This window comes from Phoca vitulina, unplaced genomic scaffold (assembly GCF_004348235.1).
Source record: "Phoca vitulina isolate PV1807 unplaced genomic scaffold, GSC_HSeal_1.0 scaffold36, whole genome shotgun sequence".
NCBI lineage: Eukaryota > Metazoa > Chordata > Mammalia > Carnivora > Phocidae > Phoca > Phoca vitulina.
This window is the reverse complement of record NW_022589739.1, coordinates 10,179,012-10,202,147: the sequence shown is the minus strand read 5'-3', so window position 1 is coordinate 10,202,147 and position 23,136 is coordinate 10,179,012. Positions and strand designations below refer to the sequence as shown.

General features: G+C 47.2%; 1 protein-coding gene across 1 annotated transcript in view; it reads left to right on the top strand.

The window, feature by feature from the left end:
* Positions 1-15,834, top strand: part of DNHD1 (dynein heavy chain domain 1) — a gene marked incomplete at its 5' end in the record, with an annotated part of 79,131 nt that extends 63,297 nt beyond the window's left edge. Inside the window, 16 exons of the mRNA XM_032426955.1 lie at positions 18-120; positions 3,515-3,664; positions 3,914-4,096; positions 4,227-4,658; positions 4,836-5,312; positions 9,773-10,049; positions 10,285-10,437; positions 10,614-10,792; positions 10,922-11,884; positions 12,084-12,270; positions 12,422-12,544; positions 12,629-12,830; positions 13,637-13,728; positions 13,894-14,043; positions 14,207-15,015; positions 15,177-15,834. Coding sequence (XP_032282846.1) covers positions 18-120; positions 3,515-3,664; positions 3,914-4,096; positions 4,227-4,658; positions 4,836-5,312; positions 9,773-10,049; positions 10,285-10,437; positions 10,614-10,792; positions 10,922-11,884; positions 12,084-12,270; positions 12,422-12,544; positions 12,629-12,830; positions 13,637-13,728; positions 13,894-14,043; positions 14,207-15,015; positions 15,177-15,527 — 4,831 coding nt within the window. The remainder of the gene's footprint in view (positions 1-17; positions 121-3,514; positions 3,665-3,913; positions 4,097-4,226; positions 4,659-4,835; positions 5,313-9,772; positions 10,050-10,284; positions 10,438-10,613; positions 10,793-10,921; positions 11,885-12,083; positions 12,271-12,421; positions 12,545-12,628; positions 12,831-13,636; positions 13,729-13,893; positions 14,044-14,206; positions 15,016-15,176) is intronic.
* Between the last annotated feature and the right edge of the window lie 7,302 nt (positions 15,835-23,136).

The following is a 23,136-nucleotide window of genomic DNA, read 5'->3' as shown; positions in this document are numbered from 1 at the left end:
GTACATCGTATCTCCAGGATCCAGAAAGCCTTAGAAAATTTGAGAATGCTGATCGAGAAGCACAATGCCTACACCAACTTTGTCTCCAACTTGGAACAGCTGCTGAAAGGCTCCCGCAAGGTAAAGGGGGAGAAGATTATGAGGTATGCACAGTAGGGCAAAGCAGGAGCCCCCAGGGGGCTTTGGAGGACCCAACCAGAGTGAACCTTAGCTCTTATCTCCCGAGAGTACCCCTTTCCCCAGGGGATCTCTTTAATCCCTGCTGCCTCCTCCTCTAGAGTTCAGGCTCAAAGTTCCCCATGGCACAGCTGAGACCAGGCTGATTCTTCTAAACACAGGAAACCCCAGTGTCTGCTTCTGCTGTCCTTAGTATGTACTTTGACTATGGGAAGTCCAGTATACTGTCCAAGATCTGAATAGATTCCCATCAGGGATGAGGCAGAGATTACATTCTCACGGTTACCTCTACTCTTACCCCTTCTTCTGGATTCTCTATCCTGGCTCATTGGCACACCTCTTATGGCCATCCTCCTTTCCCACACAGCTTTGTCCCTGTACCCTCTTCCTTCCACAAAAGCACCAACTACACAAGGCTCACATGCACACTGGGGAAATGTGGATGGGTGATGGCAGCAGAGCAATTTACATTTTTAGACCAGAACCAGAAAGAGATTGGAATGGTACACTAGACCTCACTGTCCTGAACTTCTTTAGTCACCCTCCTCTACAGGGTATCTCCCAGTCACCAGCTCTTCTCCTCACCTCTCCCGGTGCCCACTCCACAGTGTTATTCAGTGCTCCACCTTTCCTTTAGAGCTCGTCCAATATAATTCTCATGTAACAAGAGAGAATTTTTCTAGTCCAAATCTAAATCCCATTTTGTTTTTAATAAGAGGAATTCTGAAATAGCTTTTTTTTTTTCTTCCTGCTACACAAGGCTTTGGTGAAGGTTCAGGGATAACTTCAGAGAAGTAAACTAGTGGTCAACCCACACACAGACAAATGCTTCCCCTCTACTGGGCTCTCAGGCCATAAGCTCCCAATGCCTAGCCTGTCTCTTTTGATGGGTGCCTCAGGGCCATCACCCAGTGCTGCACAACTCTAGTAGGAGTATGTATTCCATTGTATCTACATGCATGGTTGTCATTGTGTTCTCTGTAAACGATGCTCCCTAGAGTTCTCACAGTACTGGTGCCCTCCTACCATCCACCACCAAGGATCACTAGCTTAGATGAAACCTCAAGACTCATTGAGATTAAAAAAAAAAAAAGTTCACAGAGGGACAGGAATGGCCTCCCCCATGTTTTCCAAATTCCAGTTTCTTGTCTTGGGTCCTACCATTTCCCAAGATTATTAATACCAGGAATTATTAATCTGGTTTAAAGGTGCTATTATTCTTTGATCCCTGGGTCAGTTATATCAAAGGACAACATAAGAAGCCCAAAATCTGGATAAGAGATGTTCATAGTGGAGGCGCCTGGTTGGCTCAGTCTGAAGAGCATGCGACTCTTGATCTCAGGGTTGTGAGTTCAAGCCCTGTGTTGGGTGTAGAGATTACTTAAAAATAAAGTCTTAAGAAAAGAGAGAGCGAGAGAGAGAGAGATGTTCATAGTGTCAGAGGCATTCAGTGTCAGATCCCTTGGCCATTCATTCAACAACCATACTAGTGTGTACTTCTTTCAGAGTTCCCCACCCCAGGAAATGGCATCACCATCCACTTAGTTAAGCCAAATCCCAGGAGTCATTCTGGAGCCCTTCGTCTCTATTCTCTCTCATATTCAGCTGGTTCATTATTCATTACTGTACTCTACAAAAATTAATTGAACTCCACTCTTCTTGTCCACCCACTTATTAAGACTTATGTCCGTGTCTACATCTATGTCTACATCTAGATCTAGGTCAATAGAATCCTTGCTACAACTTTTTGAGGTGGCTATCCTTTTTCCCATTTTACAGATGAGAAAACTAAGATCCAGAGAGGTTAGGATGAGGATTAAATGAGATCGCATATGGACAGCATTTGAATGTCCTGGCACATAGTAAGAGCTCAATAAATGATAGCTCCTCCTAATAAGAAAGATAAGGTACCGTCCTTGCCTTCATGGTGCCTAGTTTACTGGAACATATAGACTCATCCAGGCAATTACAAGACAGTGTGTTATGACAGAGAAAGTCCATGGTGCTCTGAAGTATCAGACTTTTCTAGAGAAAGCAAAGTGCCACAATGAGTTATGTGTAGAACATAGCAAGCACTGAAAAACATTCCTTAAATATGGAAACAAATGAATGAAGTGCACAATGTTGATACCTGGAGGTTAGCTAAGCTCTGGGTGGGGAGGATGTCACAGGCTGAAGGAAAAGCATGGGCAGATGCCCAGAGGTGAGAGAATGCATGCCACGTTGGAGGAGCTGAAAGTCAGGAATGGCTGGAGAGTGGGGTGCTGGGGGAGGAGAGACATGAGGTTGGAAAGTGGAGTCGAGGCCTCCTGGGCACAGAGGCCTCATAAACCACCTGGAGAGTGGGGAGTGTTTGGGAATGTGAGGATGATGGTCTTTGGCTGCAGCAAGGAGAGCGGAGTAGAGCAGAAACTGAGACAGCAGTGAGGAAGCACGGGCCCAGGCAGGGGAGCACACAGGACAGACAGGTAGGAGGCAGACCTGAACAGCCTTAAAGACGGGCTGGGGTCAGGGGAATAGAAGAGATGGAGTCAGGGGAACAATGAGGTTTTCTTCCTTAGGAAACTTGGGTGTGTTTTGCCACAGTTCTCTGAGAAAAAGAACAGGTGAGGAGGCAAATAAGATTTCAAGAGACCTGATGGGGCGTAGCCAAGACATTGTTCCTTTGGGGACATGTGGAGTCTGAGGAGCATGCAAGGCATCCAAGAGGAGACTGCCACTAGGCAGATGGATATGTGGATGTGGGGCTCAGGAAAAAATCGGGCTTGAGACAGCGATTTGAGAGTTGTTAAAATAGAAGTGGTAATCAAAGCCATGAGATTAGGGAGGACACACAGAAGTGTAGAATGAGAAGATACAGAGGCCCTGAAACATTGCTGAGGAATATTTAAGGGATGGTAGAGGAAGAGACTGAGAAAGAGCAACCAAAGAAGCTGAAGAAAGCCAAAGGATACCATGGGGTCATGAAAGTCAAAGGAAGACAATGCTTCAAGAGCGAGGGAACTGTCTTCTGTGACAAATGCCACTAACGGGTCAAGTAAGATGAAGAGTGTAGCATAAGCACATAGGCTTTGGAGTCAGACTGCCGGGGCCTGTGTGGCAGATCAGGAGAAGCAATCACCCACTTGGAGCTGCGTTACCAGGTGTGTGACTCACACACCAGTAAGTGACAGTTTCAGGGCTCAGTCCAGGGCTCTGGGCCTATATGGAGTTCAACTTGGTCATCCTGACTACCAAGCGAGGAGTATGCTGGAGTCCCAAGCCCACGGGGCTCCCTCTGGGGTATTCCCAACTGGCCCAGGATCTGGAGCTGCAGAGCCTGGATCTCTGTTTGCAGACCGTCAGCATACATCAGCAGCAGCTAGAGAAGGGCAAGCTGCTGTTCAGGCAGCAGCTAGGAGAGTGTCAGCAGCAGGAGAACCTCATCGGGAACCTGACCAAGCAGCGGGATGCCCTGCGGGCTCAGCATGAGGCTTTCCTGGAGCAGGTGGGCTTTCCTGCTGCCTGCCCTGCACTGGTCCTCTCTTGGGAGGGGACAGCCTTTCACAGGATGCCCAGAGGAGAGAATGGGGTGACTTGTCATGGAGTCTTTGGGGTGAGGGGCAAAGGTAATAGGATGGCTTGAGGAACTGTCCCTCATGGGAACCCCTAGGAAGAAATGATCCCTCCTGGCAGCACCTTGAAGGAAGAGGACACTCTGGGAACTCACGTCAGGGGTGCATCTCTCCTCATTTAGATGGGCAAGGCCTTCCTGGGACCTCTGAGCCAGCTGCAGGTGGCTGACTTTGAGGAGATACGGAGCTATCGAGTGCCACCAGAATTGGTGGTCCAGGTGACCGATGCACTGTGCGACCTGTTCCACTGTGAAAGAGGCTGGGCCAGTGCCAAGCAACTCTTATACACCGAGGATTTTTATCAGGTAGGAATGTGGAGCACAATGGAGGGGGAGAGTGGAGGCCTAAGCGGGGGGGACCTGGCAGAGTGAGGCGGTTGGGGCAAAGTCCAGAGCACCTATGTCTGCCCCTACCTCTCTTAACACACTTTCCCAGGAGCTGGTGTTCTTCCCCAAGGAGAAGATGACGGACTCAGAGATGATAAAGTTAACCCAAGCTCTGAAGGCTCCAGGTATGAGTGACGCAGCTCTGCGGGCAGTAAGTATACCCGCAGCAAACCTGGCCGCCTGGCTCTGGGCTGTTCTGCGCTATGGACTGGCCCAGCGCCGAGGACTGCCCACGGGCCTACTGCTGCGGCAGATCGAGGCCACGCTGGCTCGGGAGCAGGCCCGCCTGGGCCACTGCCAGTTTCAGGCCCAGGAGACCCTAGAGCACAATTTGGATCTGGCCAAGACGCTGGAAGAGGCCCGGGCTTTGAACAACCGTATGATAGAGAAACTCAGTCAGGCTCAGTGTGGCCAATATCACAAGTGGCCCATCAAGGCTGCACTGCTCACACCCATGCACTCCTGGACTACAGAGCTCCAGGTAACCAGCCCCTCCCGGGGTTCCCCCCAAAGTTCATTTCTGCACCACTGCCCCCAACCCCTCGGCTCCTCCCTGGGCTCTCCCTGCCATGCTTTCCTGCACCCCCTGCCTCGCTCCCTCTCTGCCTGTACCCTCCTCACTGGCCCACATGCCTTCCGCTCTCCCTTCCCATGCCAGAAGTTGAAGGGGCACTGCCTGACTGTGTTCGGAGACGCCCTCCTGTGTTCAGCTGCCATCATCTACCTGGGTCCTTTCCCGCCAGTGCGGCGCCAGGAGCTACTAGACAAGTGGCTGGCTCTGTGTAGGGGCTTTCAGGAGACCCTGGGCCCAGATGATGTGGCACAAGCCCTGAAGCAGAAGCAGAAATCTGTCGTCGTGCCACCAAAGAACCCCCTGCTCTCCGTACGCTCTCCCTTCAGCCTTCTGTCCTTGCTGAGCTCTGAATCCGAACAGTTCCAGTGGGACCGAGACCTGAAGCCCCAGGCGAAGTCAGCCCGCCTGGCAGGCCTGCTTCTGCGAAGCAACACCCACTACTCCAGTTGCCGTTGGCCTCTGGTGCTTGACCCCAGCAACCAGGCCCTCATCTGGCTGAACCCACTGCCTCTGCAAGAGACTAGATGCTTGGCCCCAGGCCCCACAGAGTACAGAGGTAAAGCCAGGGACGAGGAACATAACGCTTCTCGGGTATCTGAACTGCCAACACTCTCGGCCACATGTGGTCTTCCCTTTCATAATGAAGACACTAAATTTTTGTGGCCAGGGTATCCTAGACTTCATCAGTCCATATGATATTAATCAACTAGTCACATTTACATCTTGGGGCCTACATTGCGATGATTCTGAATCTACATGGCTGACCAGTCCATGATCTTCTACTTCCCTGGTCTGCCCAGCATTCTTAGAAACTTGGCCTACAACTCAGAGCCTTCCTTACTATCCAAGTTTATCCCATGTTCAGGAATTCTGGGGAAATATTTCTATTAGCTCTGCTTGGAGCAGAGACCCATCTGGGTAGAGTGTCAGAAGGAGGTGTTTTCCAGGGGAAGGAAGCAAGGGTGTTGTGTAGGGGAAGGAAAAAAGGGTGTTTATTTTCCAGAAGAAAGGGTTGGGAATTGCACTGGGGAGAATAATAGACATCTACAATGGACTAGGTATGTAATAAAGTGGTCTGTAACATGGGCTCTGTAATCAGACTGTCTGGGTCAAATATCTGTTCTTTACTAGCTGTGCAAATAGGGCAAGGTACTTAATCGCTCTAAGCCTAAATTTATTTGCCAATAAAATGAGCACCTTAATTATACCCATCTCATAAAACATTGTATTAAGTAAGAGAATTCATTTAAAAGGGGTTTACACAGTGCCTAAAAATAATAAGTTCCCAAAAATGTTAGTATCACTACTAATGTATTACTACTACCATTATTCCACTCCATCCCTTGGCTGTCCAGCACAACCTTCCATTGTGCCCATACCCCATTACAAAAATGCCCATGACACAACTATCTCATGTGTAACTATAAGTGAATTTACCCCCCTCTAGTAAGAGACCCCTGAAGAAACCTCCAGCTGCAGCATCCAATTCTGAGTCCTCGAACTGTGAACGATGTTCACTGTTCTTGATCAGACCTAGATGTAGCTCTTTGTGATTCTATAACCTATGATAGAGTACAAGCTAAATCTCACCCTAGTAATACACCTGATAGGCAGAGTGAAGCAAAATCAAATCAAGATAACTACAGTAAACTTCCTGTTTAGAAACCAGGTAAGGGTAAGAAACACACACTTGTATGTTAATCTTCCATCATGTGCTGTGTGACGCCAAACAGGGATAGTAAGGCGAATGATTAGCATCACTTCACTGGCTATAGAGTGAGTTCTTGGACAGCCACTTTGGCTGTCCTGGGTTCTGATGAACAGTATAATTTTCCTTGTCCATTGTCCCCACGGCTATCTATGAAAGGAACATTGGGCAAGAGTCCCCTGTTTGTAGCTGTTCTGCCTTACATATCCACTTCGTATTAGAATGGGATGGGGGCTTAGGATTTGCCTTAAAATTAAGCAAACACTGATCACTTGTTACCAGACAGGGGATTTTCTAGCTAATTCCTTTAAATCTCTCATCGTTTCCCTGCAGATTTCATTTGTAAGGACTCTATTAGCTATTAATCAATGCCAGAAATCTTGGTATATTCTCATTCTTGAATTTAAACCCCATTTTTTTTTTGTCTTCTCTCTTAACATTGGTTCTGGGGCTCTAGCAATCCCACTAAGCCTTAATGTAATTGTCATCCATCTAAACCTTGGCCTTCACCTCAGAGCTGTAGTAATAAAATAGTCTGAGTAGTGAGGTTAGGCTAATTGCCCATGGAATGTAGCCCCCATTACTTGGGGCTGTATCCAAATCAAAAGCGGGAGGGAGACTATTACGTTTGTCAAGCAGGGAATGCTTAAAGAGAAGTGCTTGGGATGGACCTGGAGAATTAGACTTCCCTGATTTTCCAGGCTCTTCCAATAGCCAAATTTCCTATTCCATGCAACATTAGGTAGAAAATCATTTTTACAAATCAACAAGATGCATGAGTATCTGATCATCTGTGGTCTGAAATTGCTTGATATGAGCAGAAAGGAATTTTCTTTTTTTGGGAAGTTGTTCCTCTTATCTAAGAGAGAAGTAGCCAACGTGCCTTCTGCTAAATCCACTGAAGTTCAGTGAGCATATGGTCCAAGTCCCATGAGATAAACCAACTTCTTACCTACCACATAACATAGGAGGGAAAACAAAAATCCTCATTGCCCCTCCCCACCACTAACTCCCTGTATCAGCTAGGAATGCTATCATGATCAGTAACAAAAGCCCAACTTACCATGGCTTAAGAAATAAGGATTTATTGGGGCACCTGGATGGCTCAGTTGGTAAAGGGGTTGACTCTTGCTTGACCTCAGCTCAGGCTTGGATCTCAGGGTCGTGAGTTCAGGCCCTGCATTGGGTTCCACGCTGGGTGTGGAGCCTACTTCAAAAGAGAGAGAGACAGAGAGAGACAGAGACTAGAAAGAAGGATTTATTTATCTCACACTATAAGAAGTACTGAGATAAGCAGGCACAGGGCTTCAGTATTGACTTCAAGTACCCAGATTCTTCTACCTTTCTGCTCAATGATCCTTAGCATGTTGGCTTATCACATTATAGTGGGTTGAATCCTAACCCACAGAACCTATTCATAGGAACTTATTTGGAAAAAGAGTCTTGTAGGTATAACTAAGTTAAGGACCTTCAAATGAGATCACCGTAGATTATCTGGGTTGGTCCTAAATCCAATGACAATTGTCCTTATAAGAGAAAAAAGAGAAGGCATAGGTACACAGAGGGAAGGCCTCATGAAGATGCAGACAGATAGTGCTGTCAGGTAGCCACGAGCCAAGGAACTCCTGGAACCAACAGAAGCTGGAGAAGGCAAGGAAGGAGTCTCTCTTAAAGCCTCCAGAGGGAGTGCAGCTTTCTCAGCACCTTGATTTTGGACTTCTGGCCTCTAGAACTACAAGGAAATAAGTTTTTGGGTTTCTTTTTTTTTTCCAGCCACCATATTTATGGTAATTTGTTACCATATTGGCTGCTATCCCCCCGAAGCATCATGTCAGACTTGCTGCTTGCCATTTCTGTCCCTTTTATCAGGAAAACAAAAGATCGTCCAGAAGTCTGAATAGCCAAATGTGGTAGGCAGAGTTTTGGCTCCCATCACCTTTGTCCTCCATTGTTACTCCTATAACTATGTTCCATGGCAGGAAGGACTCTGCAGATGTTAATTAAGATTACTAACCAATTGACCTTAAGATAGAGATATCCTGGATTATCTGGGTGTGCCCAATGTAATCACATGTGCCCTTCAAAGAAGCAAGGAGGAAAGAAAAGACAGGAAGATTTGAAACATGAGAAGGATTCAAGAAACTGTTGCTGGCTTGAAGATGGAGTGGGCTACTGGGAAAGTGTGAGGTAGAAATGAATTCTGTCAAAAACCAGTAAGCCTGAAAGAGGACCCTAGCCCCTGATGAGAACTACAGCCCCAGTTGATGCCTGATTAGCACCGTGTAACCCCGAGCGGAGCATCCAGTCATGCTGTGCGGCGCTTCTAACTTTCTGAACTCAGACATAATAAATGGGTGTTGTTTTAAGCTGCTAAGTGGTAATTTGTGGTAATTTGTTAAGCAATAGGAAATGAATCCACTAAACTGTGGACCAGGCAACCTCCACTCGCCTACTTCTTAATGCTTAATACTTTTTAAAAAAAGATTTTATTTATTTATTTGAGAGACAGCACAAGCGGGGGGAAGAGGCAGAGGGAGAGGGAGAAGCAGACTCCCCACTGAGCAGGGAGCCTGATGCGGGGCTCGATCCCAGGACCCTGGGATCATGACCTGAGCTGAAGGCAGACGCTTAACCAACTGAGTCACCCAGGTGCCCCAGTGCTTAATACTTTAAAAAAATTCTTAAAATTCTTAAATTTCTTAATACTTAAAAAAATATATTATTTTTCTTTTCCAGTTCCTGCAGTAGAGACGGCAAAGGAGAAGGAGACTAGGGAGGGAGCCATCAGGGTCCACCATATACCCCATGACTTGGCTAATTCCAGTTTATGGCCTTTCACTTACAAGTTGCTACTTCCAGGCACTGATTTCTATATTAGCAACAATTCGTTTCATTGTGATGGAAAATTAGCTTAGGCAAAAAGAGAAATACACAGACTCTTCTAACCAGTCTGGTGAAAGGCAGAAATGGAGCTGATTTCAGGGATACCTAGAACCCCTCTCTGGAGTTCTAGAGAAACAGTAATGGCAGCTACCATTTGTGGAGTGCTTCCTGGGTCCAGCAGAGTGCTTTCTATGTTATTATTTCATGTCTTCTGCACCTTGTAACCCTGGGAGGTACTCACTAATATCAATCCCATGTTGCAGACGAGTTGCAGATAAGGAAATTGAGTCGGAAGGAGCTTAAGTGACTCCTAAGTTGTCTTCCTGTGGGCCTTCTCTCATGAGATGGAGCCCTTGGGTGAACGGTGCTCCCTAGGAGCCTGGCTCATCCTCTGAGAGGAGTTCCTCTGCATCTTTCTGCCACAGAGAAGGGCTTTGTGAGAAATCAAGAAGAAGAGGAAGACGACAGTCGTGAAGAGTGTGATAAGGCTAAGGACAAGACAAAAGAGCGGAAGACAGAGGACAGGGAAAATGAGGAGGAGGAGGGAGAAAAGGAAGAGGAGCAAGAACACGAGGAGGAGGATGAGACAGAGAGGCAGGGGTCAAGGCCAGCCTCTGAGACTGGGTCTCTGCCCCTTCCCTACCTTCGTGTACTCTCAGGCACTGACCCAGAGTTGGGTCCTCAGCTCTGGGAGGCAGCTGCCAGTGGTGAGAATGGGTCCCCATCCACCGTGTCCCCCTTCTGTGGCCCCACAAGCCTCTCACCCCCAGCCTGACCTCAGCTCCCATCCCTAAGCCAGGCACTAACTGCGTGGAAGAGCCCTGAGGGAATCCTCCCATTAGCCAGCGGGGAGCTGGTCAGAGCCAGATTTTGGGGGGGGGGGGGGGGGGGGGGGCGCGGTGCTGGCATGGTGGGTAGGGTGTCCTTGTCGCCCCCTCATAGGCCTGCCCGTGCTACTGACCAACATGGAGCTGGGCCTAGGGTGCCAAGAACTGCAGTGGCTACTGCAGCGGGAGGAGCTGAGCCCTTCCCAGGTGCAGCCGGGCTTCTGTCTCTATCTGAGCACTAGTCTCCCCCTCAGTGCCTTGGAAAAAGGTGAGCCCCAGTGGGTAAGTTGCCACCACAGCTTTGTGGACACACTAGGCCTCCCGCTTCACTCAGTCTGGCCCCGAGCAGGCTCAGGACTGCGGTCGGGAGCCGTGCGCCTGGTGTACCCCAGCCACTGGCTTTGCCAAGGGGGAAGGGTTAAGCATCTCCCATGTGACCCCAAGTGCTAGGTTATGAACTGCTGAAGGGGCTGAATGTGCTGGATCTGAGCCTGAACATGGATATCCTGGAAGACCAGATGCTGCATGAAATCTTGGGCATAGAGTGTCCCGAGCTCAAGAGCCGTTGGCGGGACCTAAAGACCAGAGCCCTGGACAGCTGTGCAGCTGTGGAGGCTGCTGAGGTGCCTGGGGGTCCTGGCTATGGGTGGGGGTGAGCTTTGGAGGGGCCCGGGTGTGGGGGTAGAGGTGGGTGCGGATGGCTGAGGACTATGGGAAAGGATCAGACCCACGGAATGGGTGGCTGTTTGCAGGAGCGGCTGCTGCTGATGCTACTCCAGAACCCAAAACATCAAAAACCAGCTAAATTCCTACGGGACATGGTGAGGGCGCAGGCAGAGCTATGTCAGCTGCGTGCTCACTGCGAGGATCTAGAAGAGCTGAGACTGCAGGAGGCGGCATTGTGGGCGCCCTATAGGCGTGTGGTCTGGCACGCAATGGCCATAATAAAGGCCCTTAGCCCGCTGCAGAACCTGCTGCCCCTTTTCCGCATGAGCCCCGACAACTGGCTAGCGGCCACCAAGCGGGCTCTGAACAGCGTGAAGCAGCGTGAGATTCATCAGGGGGGGGACCTGCCCAGCCATCTGCTGCATCTGAGAACACAGCTGACCCGCCAGCTACTGGGCAGCACCGTGGCTGCCCTGGGCCCGACCCAAGTACCATTGGTGGGAGCCTTGGGTGCTTTGGCGCTGCTGCGAGTGGCAAGGAAAGCACCAGAGCTGGAGAGGCTAGCCTTTGTGCCTGGCCTGGCAGCCTCCCCTAGCATGGGCTACAGCAAGCCAGGGGTGGCCCGGCCAGCCTGGCTGGGGCTGAGAGCCTGGCATGAATGTGGCCTGTTGGAGATGCTGCCCCCATTTCCGGGGCTGTGTGCATCCCTGGCAGGCCAGTCCAGTGTTTGGCAGGCTTACCTGTCACTGTCATCCACAGTGCTGGGTCCTGCACCTGGGCCTGGGCCTGGGCCCGATCCACTCAGCCTCCTCCAGAAGCTGATTCTGTGGCGTGTGCTGCGACCTGAGTGCCTGGCAGGCGCCCTGGCAGACTTTACCACCAGCCTCCTGGGCCGGCCCCTGGACGAAAACCTGGGTGCCTCCACCATACCCTTCGAACACAGCCAGGCTACTCAGCCTGTGCTGATCTTGTTGCCACCACCTGGTCACCCCACAGCCACCATGCATCCCCTGACTGTCATCCAGAAACTGGCTGCCAAGCATGAACAGGTATGAGCCTAGTCCCTCGGCCACAGAGACACCAGACCCCTGTGGGCCAAGATGGGGTGTGGTGGCCCCATCCCAGTATTCTTATAGATCTTTCTGGCGAACTCAGGGATTTCTGGGGTCATTTGTGGCATTCCTTTGGGTCCCTTGGGTCACCCCAGGATCACTTTGAGTTCTCTGCCACCTCTCTGTTGGTCTTCAGGGGCAGAAGCATCTGGAGGTGATCGCCCTAGGCTCTGAAGCCTGGGACCCAGTGTCAGCGGTGGTCAGCACGCTACGCCAGGCTATGCACAGAGGGCACTGGCTGGTGTTGGAGAACTGTCATCTGATGCCTCGCTGGCCAAAGGAGCTGCTACAGCCCTTGCTGGGGCTATTGGATGGAGCCAGGGGTGTGTCTGCTACCTAATCCAGTACTGGGCCTGAGCTTGATCCCCTCACCCCTGGATCTCACTCCTGACCCCAGAGCCTCAAGTCTGACCCCTAAACTTGTGTCTGACCCTTTACCCAGTGATTGATCTCAGCCCCATATCTGACCCCTAGTGGTCTCGGATCTGGAGTTAGAACCGCTTCTAGCCCAACCCGGAAGCAGGAGTGTGACGACCGTCCACAGAGATTTCCGTCTTTGGCTTATTTTGTCTGCAGAGGCTATTGCTTCCTTACCAGGTGAGGAGTCCCCGCTATAGGCTCTCAGATTGAAGGAGGAGGGCAACTGTGCTGTGCTGACCCAGCACTCTCCTTCTGCCCCAGCTGTGCTGACTCAGCACTCCATGCCTGTTTTCTGGGACCAGTCTCTGGAGCTGGGCCACGTCTTGATGGACAGCTTGGAGCTAGCCCAGCAAGAACTCTCTGTGCAACCCCCAGCAAGGATGCTGCCTCTGCTTCTCTTACATGGCCTCCTGCTACACCGGCAGCAATATGGAATGAAGCTGCAGGCACACAGGGGGCGCTGGTGAGGGACCCCCGTCCATCTTGTTCAGTCAGTCATTCAGCAAACACTGAGCATTTTCCATATCCCTGAGGAGTACGACTAATTACTGCCTGGGCAGCACCAAAGTGTGAGGGCAAGGGCAAGTCAAGAAAGGCTCCTCCAAGGACTTTGAAATCTTGCTTTGAATTGAGTCTTGGAAGCAGAGGCAGATCAGGTGGAGATGGGGCTTTTCTGCGCAGAGGGAACTAAGCTCAGCAGGAGGAAAAATATTTCAATGTGGCTAAGATGGACATGTTGGGGGTTGAGTGGGGAGAGGCGAGGCTTATGGTAAAGGGCCTATAAGACCATGGCAAGGGGCCTGATTTTATCCTGGGGATAGTGGGAAGCCACTGGAGAGTTTTAAGTAGAAGAAATGTGATCCTAATTATCTGCTGGAAAGATCACTCTGGCTGCAGTGTGGAGAATGGACCAGATGGGACAGGGCTGGAGGCAAGCAGAGCCGTTTTAGGAGGCTCTGGCAGTCTGAAGGGACAAGACCATGGTATGGGTGGTAAGGACTAGGGTAGTCCCAGCACGGATAGAAAGTAAATATGGAGTGAGGAAGAAAGAGGAGTCAAGGGTGGCTCCCAGATTTCTGCCTAGGACAACTAGGGGCTGGTATAGGAGGAAATGATGATTTCAGTTGAAAGCAAGTTGAATTTGAAGTGCTAAGTGGCAATGACTAGTGAACCATCGTGAGTCTGGAGCTTGGGAGCTTGGGCTAGAAAGACCAGAGTCCTCAGCATATAGATGGTTCTGAAAGCCTACTTCCTGCTCCCCTCCCCCAGGAGTCCAGTGACCCTGATGCAGGTCCTTCAGATCCAAGAGCAGCTGTGGGCCGGCCTTAGCAATCCCAGTGCTGCCATGCAGGAGCTAGCGGGTGAGGCCCTTCCTGTCCCCATGTGGTCATCAGCCCCCAGGACAGCCCTGAAAGGGCGGGAGTGGGAGTACTGGGATAGGGGCATGATTCCCAGCTTTGGTTTTGGTTTGGGAGGTGGTGGAAACTGCAGGGGCTAGAACTGAGGGACTCTGACCTTATTCTCAGCTTCCGTTTTCTATGGGGGTCCTGTGGGAGACAAGAAGGACAGGGAGGCCCTGATTAGCCTAACACAGGCCTGCCTGAGCCCCAACAGCCGGAGCTGGGCTCAACCACACACCCCCCAGTATCTGCTGTCTACTCTGTTGCCCAGCCCAGGTAAGCTGCAGCCAGGTACCTGTGTTGGGCTGGGGCACAGTCTGTGTAATGCCCCCCTCTCAGGAATGTGAACCGTGGTACCAACAAAGGTGTAGGATGGGGCAATATTCACACAGTTATGGGATGGTGGCTTAAAGTTTCACCCCTCCCCTTCACCTCCAAGAGCTAGGGGAGCTGGATGCTTTGGAAGAGTGCAAGGCCCAGATGCACCTCTTGCCCACACCTCCTGAACCCCAGAGCTGCGGACTGAGCGCTGGCCCCCAGGCCTGGCTGTTACGACGTCAGAGCCGTGCTCTCTTGAGCGCGCTGCAGCGGAGTTTACCCACTTGGGTTTCTGCGTCTCGAGGAGGCTCCCGACGCGCTGAAAGGCGGCTGCGGCAGCGCCTCGTGCAGGCCAAGTGGAGGCTGGAGTCGCTGCAGGCTCTGCTGGCGGAGACCACCCGCCAGGAAGAGTCTGGCGCCGGGTGGCTGGTGCTGGGACTGAGCTCGCAGCGGCCTCTGCAGGCCTTCCTCCAGACAGAGGTGCTGGAGCTGAGCCAGCTGGCGGGCGCACTGCTGCGGGACCTGGATTGCCAGTTGCAGCAGCTGCAGGGCGCGCCCCCGTGTGCCTCCCCGCGCTGTGCGGCGGTGGCCCAAGCTCTCTGGACTGGCCGCCTACCCCCGCCTTGGCGTCCCCATGCGCCTGCCGGCCCCCAGCCACCCTGGCACTGGCTGCGACAGCTGTCGCGCCGTGGGCAGCTGTTGGTTCGCTACCTGGGCGTGGACACCAAAGTACCAGAGCGCATCTTTCACCTCTCAGCCTTTCGCCACCCACGCCGCCTGCTGCTGTCACTGCGTTGGGAGGCTACCTTTGCTACCACCGCCCTGAACCAGCATGCGCCTAGCTCGAATTTCTCTGGTTGCCAAGGCTCCAGCTCCAGTGGGCTCCCCCATAAACATGAGGAGCTGAACAGCAACCCTTTGCACCTCCAGGTATCTTCATGCCGCCCCTCAAATCCCTGATTACACCTTACAATTACCCCACCTTGCCTCTTGGTGATCTTGCCTCCTCAGGGGCCCCATATGCACTGATACCCCTCCACTAGGAACCCTCAGCTTCCTAGCTTTGCCTGATCAGCTTCTGGCGCCTCTAGGTGGTGAATGGTCCAAATCCTACCGTTCCAGAGATGGGGCTGCTGCTGATTGGGCTCCAGCTCCGGAATGCCGAGTGGGACCCGTTAGCAGGGGCCCTGCAGGACAGCACCTGCAGCCAGCCCAGCCCTCTGCCTCCGATCAGCGTCAGTGCCCAGGCCCGGGGCCCCAGTGACTTGCCACCCCCACCTGGCCTGGCTGTGTATTCCTGTCCTGTGTACCTGGAAGGGCCCCTAGGTATCACTAGGCTGCACAGCAGGCACATTCTGATGCACCTGCCCCTGCCCACGAAGCTCAGCCCCACCACCTGTGACCATCGGAGGGTCCATGTGTGCAGCCCACCCTTGCTGTGAGCCCTCAAACAAAATAAAGTTGGGGTGATTCAATGAAGGATTTCTGAGATTTAGCAGTGCAGGGGGTCTGCACACGGAGAATTGCCCTGCTGAGGGGAAGACCCAGTGTGCACAACTGAGAGGGGAATGTTGGTATCCTGTGGGAGATGGGCCTGGTGTTGGTCATGCATCCCAGGGGCTTGGCAGATGGGGATGGCTAATACACAGGATCCCGAATCCTTGCCCAGCTTTTTACTGGGGTCTGAGTACTTGTGTTAAATCCACAAGAGATATATTTTTTTTTCACAAGCGATATTTTTGAAGAGATAACATTAGAACTGAAAATTATTTTTTTAAAGCTTTCGTTGTATTATCGAGAATGCCTCAATCTTTCCCTACCAGTCATCAACCTCCGCCCTGATGGATTCTCCAAGTGAGTCATATACATAAAAAACAAAAGCCAAATAAGATACAAGGTTTTATGTGCATTCAACAATTATTTTTTTTAAAGATTTATTTATTCTTTGAGAGAGAGAGAGAGAGAGAGAGAGAGTGCATGCGGGAGAGCATGCAGGCTACTGGGGGGAGGGGCAGAGGGAGAAAGACTCTCAAACAGACTCCCCACTGAGCAGGGAGCCCCAGGCTGGGCTTGATCTCATGACCCTGAGATCATGAGCTGAGCTGAAATCAAGAGTCAGACGCTTAACCAACTGAGCCCCTCAACAATTATTTATTGAGCACTCCTTTGAACCAGATGCTCTTCCTGGCACTGACGAGGTTGTTCCAGAGCAGGGAGACAGACAAGAAAAGGTCAATGTATAGGGAAGTTAAATTTGATCTGTATGTGCTATAAAGAAAATAAAGGAGGCTGATGTGTTAGAGCACGACTAGAATGGAGCAGTTAGTATCGTTTAGGTGGTCAGGCGATGCTTCCTGAATATGAGAAAGAGAGCTATTTGAAGATGTTGGAGGAGTGTTTCTGGGTAGAGCCCTCAGTAGGCGCAAAGGTCTTGAGGCAGGACAGAACATGTAGCTGGAGTATGGTGAATGAGGGGTAGGGTGATTAAAAATGATGGAAAGATATAGACAGGGGTAGATCACATAGAGCCTTTTCATGATAATCACCTTGTATTTTATTTTATTTTTTTTATTTATTTATTTTTTTAAAGGTTTTATTTATTTATTTGAGAGAGAGAGAATGAGAGCACATGAGAGGGGGGAGGTTCAGAGGGAGGAGCAGACTCCCTGCAGAGCAGGGAGCCCGATGCGGGACTCGATCCCAGGACTCCAGGATCATGACCTGAGCCGAAGGCAGTCGCTTAACCAACTGAGCCACCCAGGCGCCCTGTATTTTATTTTTAAAAGCATAAGGAGGAATCTAGTGTAGAGTATTAGGTATGAGAGGACATGATGCAAAGATCACTCTGGCTGTTCTCTATGGCGGATGGGTGGAAGAAAATCCAGAGTAACAAGGAACATTTGTTTGGAGGCTTGAAGTAATTCTAGTGGGAGATGATGGAGTTTGGATAGGGTCCCAACAGCAGGGATGGAGAATTGATGGATTTAGGAAATATTTTAGAGGCAAAGCCAGCAGGACTTGCTGATGGGTTGTATGTGAAGAGTGAACAAAGAGGACAAATCTAGGATGACTCTGAGATTTTAGGCTTAAGCAACTGAGTGGATCATGGTGTCATTAACTGAGATGAGAAATTTGAGGGAGGGACTTGCTGGGGGTAGGGAATCAAGAGTTCTGCCTTGATATGTTCAGTTATTATTAGGTGTTTGCATGCTATCCCAGGACAAACTTCTCTGACAAAAGTTGGGTTAGCATGTAACTGAGCTAAAAGGCCTACATGGGCTCCTCTCCTTACCCCTAAGCACCAAAACTTACTAGGTACAACCTACGTCCCCCGCTGTATGGCTAGGTGTGAACTATGTGGTAGGAGGTAATGCAAAGGGCAGTGTATACTGAGCGCTGACACACAACCTCTTGAGCCACCCGCCTCACCAGTGAATGCGGTGTAACCGATGTCCTTTAACAAAAGGCTGAGCAGAGGGGCAAAAAGTTCTACTTTCCTCAGAAACCCTTTCCTTTTCTTTTCCATGGTCAATCAGGGACAGGGCTGTTCCTTTAGGAGAGGAGATAAGCAGATTATTAAAGAAGTCCGTTTGGATAAATGAACCATACCCTCTATCCACATATACCATCGCTACTACCTATCCTCCAGTGGAAGCAGGGAGCAACAGTGCGGTACCTGTAAAACCACCTAAAATTGGTTAGAACAGAACATTTTCTACAAATCCACACTGTTTTCTAGACTGAAATTCATTCTTTTTCTCTTTTATGTAGGATTTTCTTCTTTTATTTTTGTAATTTCAGCTTTATTGAGGTATTAAACTTTTAATCAGTTAGAGACTATAAAATAAGTACCATATGACTATCTGGCTCAAATACAATGACTGCCATGTGAAAATATTCCAGACCAGACAATTTCACTATTGTCTATCAGATAAATTAAAATCCCATTAGGAAATCAAAGTCCCAAACAATGAAAGGAAGGAAGAAGTAAGACACATGACAAAAGGGAGCAACAGGTCCCATCCTGTCCTGATGGATGGGGGTAAATGAAGTAGAGACAAGAGGGACAAGTATGACAAAATCAACCTCATCTGGGACTTGGGATGCAGCAGTAAACTGAGGTACTGTGGAGAAAATGCTTTTGCCCTTTTCCCTACTAAGATTTTAAAAGGAAACTGCTCTGCAGCATGGACCTACTGTGGCCCCAAGAGCATTAAGAGAGCAGACTGGCATGGCCAGGAAGAAGTGTCCCTTGACCCCTTTATGGTATGGATACTGAGCAGAGACCCTTTTGGCCTGATGGATATGAGGCAGAGAATCACTGGGGTCTGCAGTACCAAAAAGGGTTGTTGAGAGGAGGCCAAATTGACAGGGAAGGGTACAAGGGCCTGACAGTGGAGAGAGACAAGACCACCAATTTATCAGCTTTAGAAGCAAATGTTGGTAGAATGCCTAGGTATGGGACGAGGCCAGCCATGCCCAGAAGATTCCAGCTTTTGCACACCCAAGAACCAGTATTAAGCCAGGCAAGCCCTTCCTTCTGATATCAAAATGCCACATAAGTCCTCCTGTCTATACCCAGATGCCACTTTAGAGAGGAGCAAAGGTAGAATGCTCAGACTTTTCTGAGCATTTATTTTAAAAAGAATACATGAAACCTGAAGAGACTGAACTGAATTTATTTCTAGACTCTACTACTATCCAGTGGAGTGGAGGAGGGAGTGAGACTTGTGAGGAAAATCAGACCAGTAATTGAGAAAGGAGCTAAATTGTATTTGCATATCCAAATTTGTAAGGAAATTTGTGATCCTGCTCTGTATACTGCATGCACTAATAATCCCAAGACCAAAAATCTCATTGACTTCCGCTCTGTAATTCACCTGAAACTCATTTATTTTTGTAGCTTTTCAGTCTAATTTGAAATCCTCACTCAGAAATAGGATAAATAGGGGGAAATGTCTGAAATAGGGAAAAAAAAAAAAAAAAGTGCCAGTTTCACCCACTAATGCCTAAGAAGCTCCGGTATCTAAAAGATACTGTTACCATTCCATTTTACATTTTCAATAAATTATCCAAGGTCACAAAGTCAGAAAATGGTACAGCCAGTTTTGGAATCCAGACATTTGTCCCCAGAATCCATTCTCCTTATGACTTTCTATTGTCTCTTCCCTACCAAATGTTGAGGATATAGTGGAAAACAAGCATTCTCATGCACTGTTGGTAGGTGGTTATCCTGGTATAGTTATTCTGGGGAGCAATCTGGCAGCACTTGGTGAAGTTAATTAAATATACTATGTTCTAAGGGAAACAAAGGCAAAAATAAACTATTGGGACTACATCAAAATAAAAAGCTTCTGTAGAGTGAAGGAAACAATCAACAAAACTAAAAGACAACCTTCGGAATGGGAGAAGATATATGCAAATGACATGTGATAAAGGGTTAGCATCCAAAATATATAAAGAATTTATAAAACTCAACCCCCCCCCCCAAAAAAATCCAATTAAAAAATGGGCAAAAGACATGAACAGACATTTCTCCAAAGAAGACCTACAGATGGCCAACAGACACATGAAAAGATGCTCATCATGACTTATCAGGGAAATGCAAATCAAAACTACAATGAGGTATACCTCATACCCGTCAGAATGGCTAAAATCAGCAACACAAGTAACAACAAGACTTGGCGAGGATGTGGAGAAAAAGGAACCCTCTTGCACTGTTCGTGGGAATGCAAAGTGGTGCAGCCACTGTGGAAAACAGCATGGAGGTTCCTCAAAAAGTTAAAAATAGAACTACCCTATGACCCAGCAATTGCATTATGAGATATTCACTCAAAGAATACAAAAACATTAATTCAATGGGATACATGCATCCTGATGTTTATAACAGCATTATCTACAACAGCCAAATTATGGAAGCAGTCCAAGTGTCCATTGATACATGAATGGATAAAGAAAAGGTGGATTGTGTAAGAACTGATGAATCACAGACCTGTACCTCTGAAACAAATAATGCATTATATGTTAAAAAAAAAAAAAAAAAAAGAAGAAGAAGAAGAAGGTAGTAGGAAGGGAAAAATAAGGAGGGGGAAATCAGAGGGGGAGATGAACCATGAGAGACTATGGACTCTGAGAAACAAACTGAGGGTTCTAGAGGGGAGGGGAGTGGGGGGATAGGTTAGCCTGGTGATGGGTATTAAAGAGGGCACACATTGAATGGAGCACTGGGTGTTATATGCAAACAATGGATCATGGAACACTACATCAAAAACTAATGATATAATTTATGGTGATTAACATAACATAATAAAATTAAATTTAAAAAAAGAAAGGGTGGGATATGCGCAATGGAATATTCAGCCATAAAAAAGAATGAAATCTTGCCATTTGCAATAACATGGATCAATCTAGAGGGTATAATGTTAAGCAAAAGAAGTCAGAGAAAGACAAATACCATATGATTTCACTCATATGTGAAATTTAAGAAACAAACAAGCAAAGGGAAAAAAAGAGAGAAAGATAAACCAAGAAACAGACTCTTAACTATAGAGAACAAACTGATGGTTACCAGAGGGGAGGTGGGTGGAGGGATGGATTAAATAGGCGATGAGGATAAAGGAGTGCACTTGACATGATGAATGCTGGGTGATTAAAATAAAAACATAAAAAAATATATTTACTATGTTCTAGCAATTCTGCTCCCAGGTTTACGTCTTAGTGGGTCACACACAAAGTGAGTTGGGACGTGTTCTCTCCTACTCTACTTTCTAAAAGAATTTGTGTTGGATTGACATTTATTTCTTCCTTAAATGATTCATAGAATTTGCCAGTAAAACCATCTGGGCCTAGAGTTTTTAGTTTTGTTTTTGTGGGGGAAGTCTTAAATTAAAAATTCAATTTCTTTAGTAGATTTAAGGCTAGGGTTTTTACTCGTGAATTTTGAGAATTCTTTGTATATTCTAGCTACTAATCCTTTGTCAGATATGTAGTTGGCAAATATTTACTCCCAGTCTAAAGCATTCTCTTAACCGGATCTTTCATAGAGCAAAGGTTTTTAGGTTTGATGAAGTCCAGTTTATCAGTTTTCTTTTATGGATCATGCTTTTGATGTCATGTTTAAAACTCTTTGCCTCACTATAGATAATAAAGATTTTTCTCCTGTGTTTCTTTTCTAAAGTTCTTTTATTGTTTTGTACTTTACATTTAAGTCCATGATCTATTTTGAGTTAATTTTTGTCTAAGGTGTGAGACTAGGTCAAGGTTCATTTTTTTTTTGCCTAAGGATGTCCAAGGTCTCCAGCTCCATTTGTTGAAAAGGCTTTCTCCCACCCAGTTACTTTTGCACCTTTGTCAAAAATCAGTTGGGCATAGTTGTGTGGGTCTATTCTGGGTTTTCTATTCTGTTCTACTGATTTATGTATCTATCCCTCCCTCCACCAATACCACTATAGTCTTGATTATTGTAGCTGTATAGTAAGTCTTGAAACTGGGTAGATTGATTCCTTCTACTTTATTATTTTTTCAAAACTCTCTTCCTATTCTAGTTCCCTTGCCTTTCCATACAAATTTTAGAATGATCTTGCCTATATCTACATAAAATCATGCTGGGATTTTGATAGGAATTGTGTTAAGCCCTCTGTGGTTTACATGTGTACACAAATGACATCTTTACCATGTTATGTTTTGCAATCTGTGAACATGGTATGTTTCTACCTTTACTTAGATCTTTGATTACTTTCATCAGCATTGTACAGTTTTTACCATACAAGTCCTACAAATGTATTTTAGGTTTCCAACTAAATATTTCTTTGTGAGCAAGTATAAATGGTATTTTTAATTTCAGTGTCTGCATGTTCATTTTTAGTGTACAAAACCATGGGTTTTTTTGTATGTTTATTCTGTACCTTGTAACCCTGCTGGACTCACTTATTCTAGGAAATTTTTGTAGACCCTTTGGGATTTTCTATATAGACAAACATGTCAACTGTAAATAGCAACAGTTTGAGTCTTCTTTTCTGATCTGTATGCCTTTTATTTCCTTTTCTTCCATACCACATTAGCTAGAACTTCTAGCACTATTCTGAATAAGAATGGAAATCCTTGCATTCTTTTCAATTTTAGGAAGAAAGCATAGAATTTTTTCACCATTAAGTGTAATGTTAGCTATAGATTTTTAAGAGATTTTTTCTGAAGTTGAGGAAATTCCTCTCTATTCCTAGTTTTCTGAGTTTTTATCATGAATGGGTGCTGAATTTTGTCAAATGTCTTTTCTTATCAATTGATGTAATCCTATGACTTTTTTCTTTAGCCTTTAAATATGGTGAATTACATTGGTTTTCTACTATTGAACCAGTCTTTGTATTCCTGGAATAAATTTCATCTGGCCATGGCATATAATTCTTTTTTATATATTGCTGGATTCTATTTGCTAATATTTTGTTGAAGATTTTTGTGCCTATATTCATCAGGGATATTGGTCTGTAGTTTTGTTTATACCATCTCTTCCTGGTTTTGATATCAGAGTAATATTAGCTTCATAAACTGAATTGGGAAGTGTTCCTTTCTATTTTCTGAAAAAGGTTGTGTAGAATTAGTGTTATTCTTTAAACAGTCGGTAGAATTCCTCAGTGAGACAGATAATCGGGGTCTAGAAATTTCTTTCTTGGGAGTTTTAAAATTGTAAGTTTAATTTCCTTAGTAGTTTATAGGGTTAGTTATTTATTTCATATTGCATAAGTTGTAATACTTGTGTTTTTTTTTTTGGAGGAATTGTTCCATCCTAACTACACTGTCAAATATGTGTCTATCCAGTTATTTGTAGTATTACTTTATATAGTATGTCTGCAAGATCTGTAGTAATATTTTACTCCTGATGTTGATAATTTGTGTCTTTTCTGTTAGTCTTGTTAGAAGTTTGTAATTTTATCCATCTTTTCAAAGAAATGGCCCTTTGTTTCACTGGTTTGTTACCACTGTTTTTCTATTGTCAATTTCATGGATTTCTGCTCTTACCTTTATTATTTCCTTTCTTCTGTTTGCTTTGGATTTATT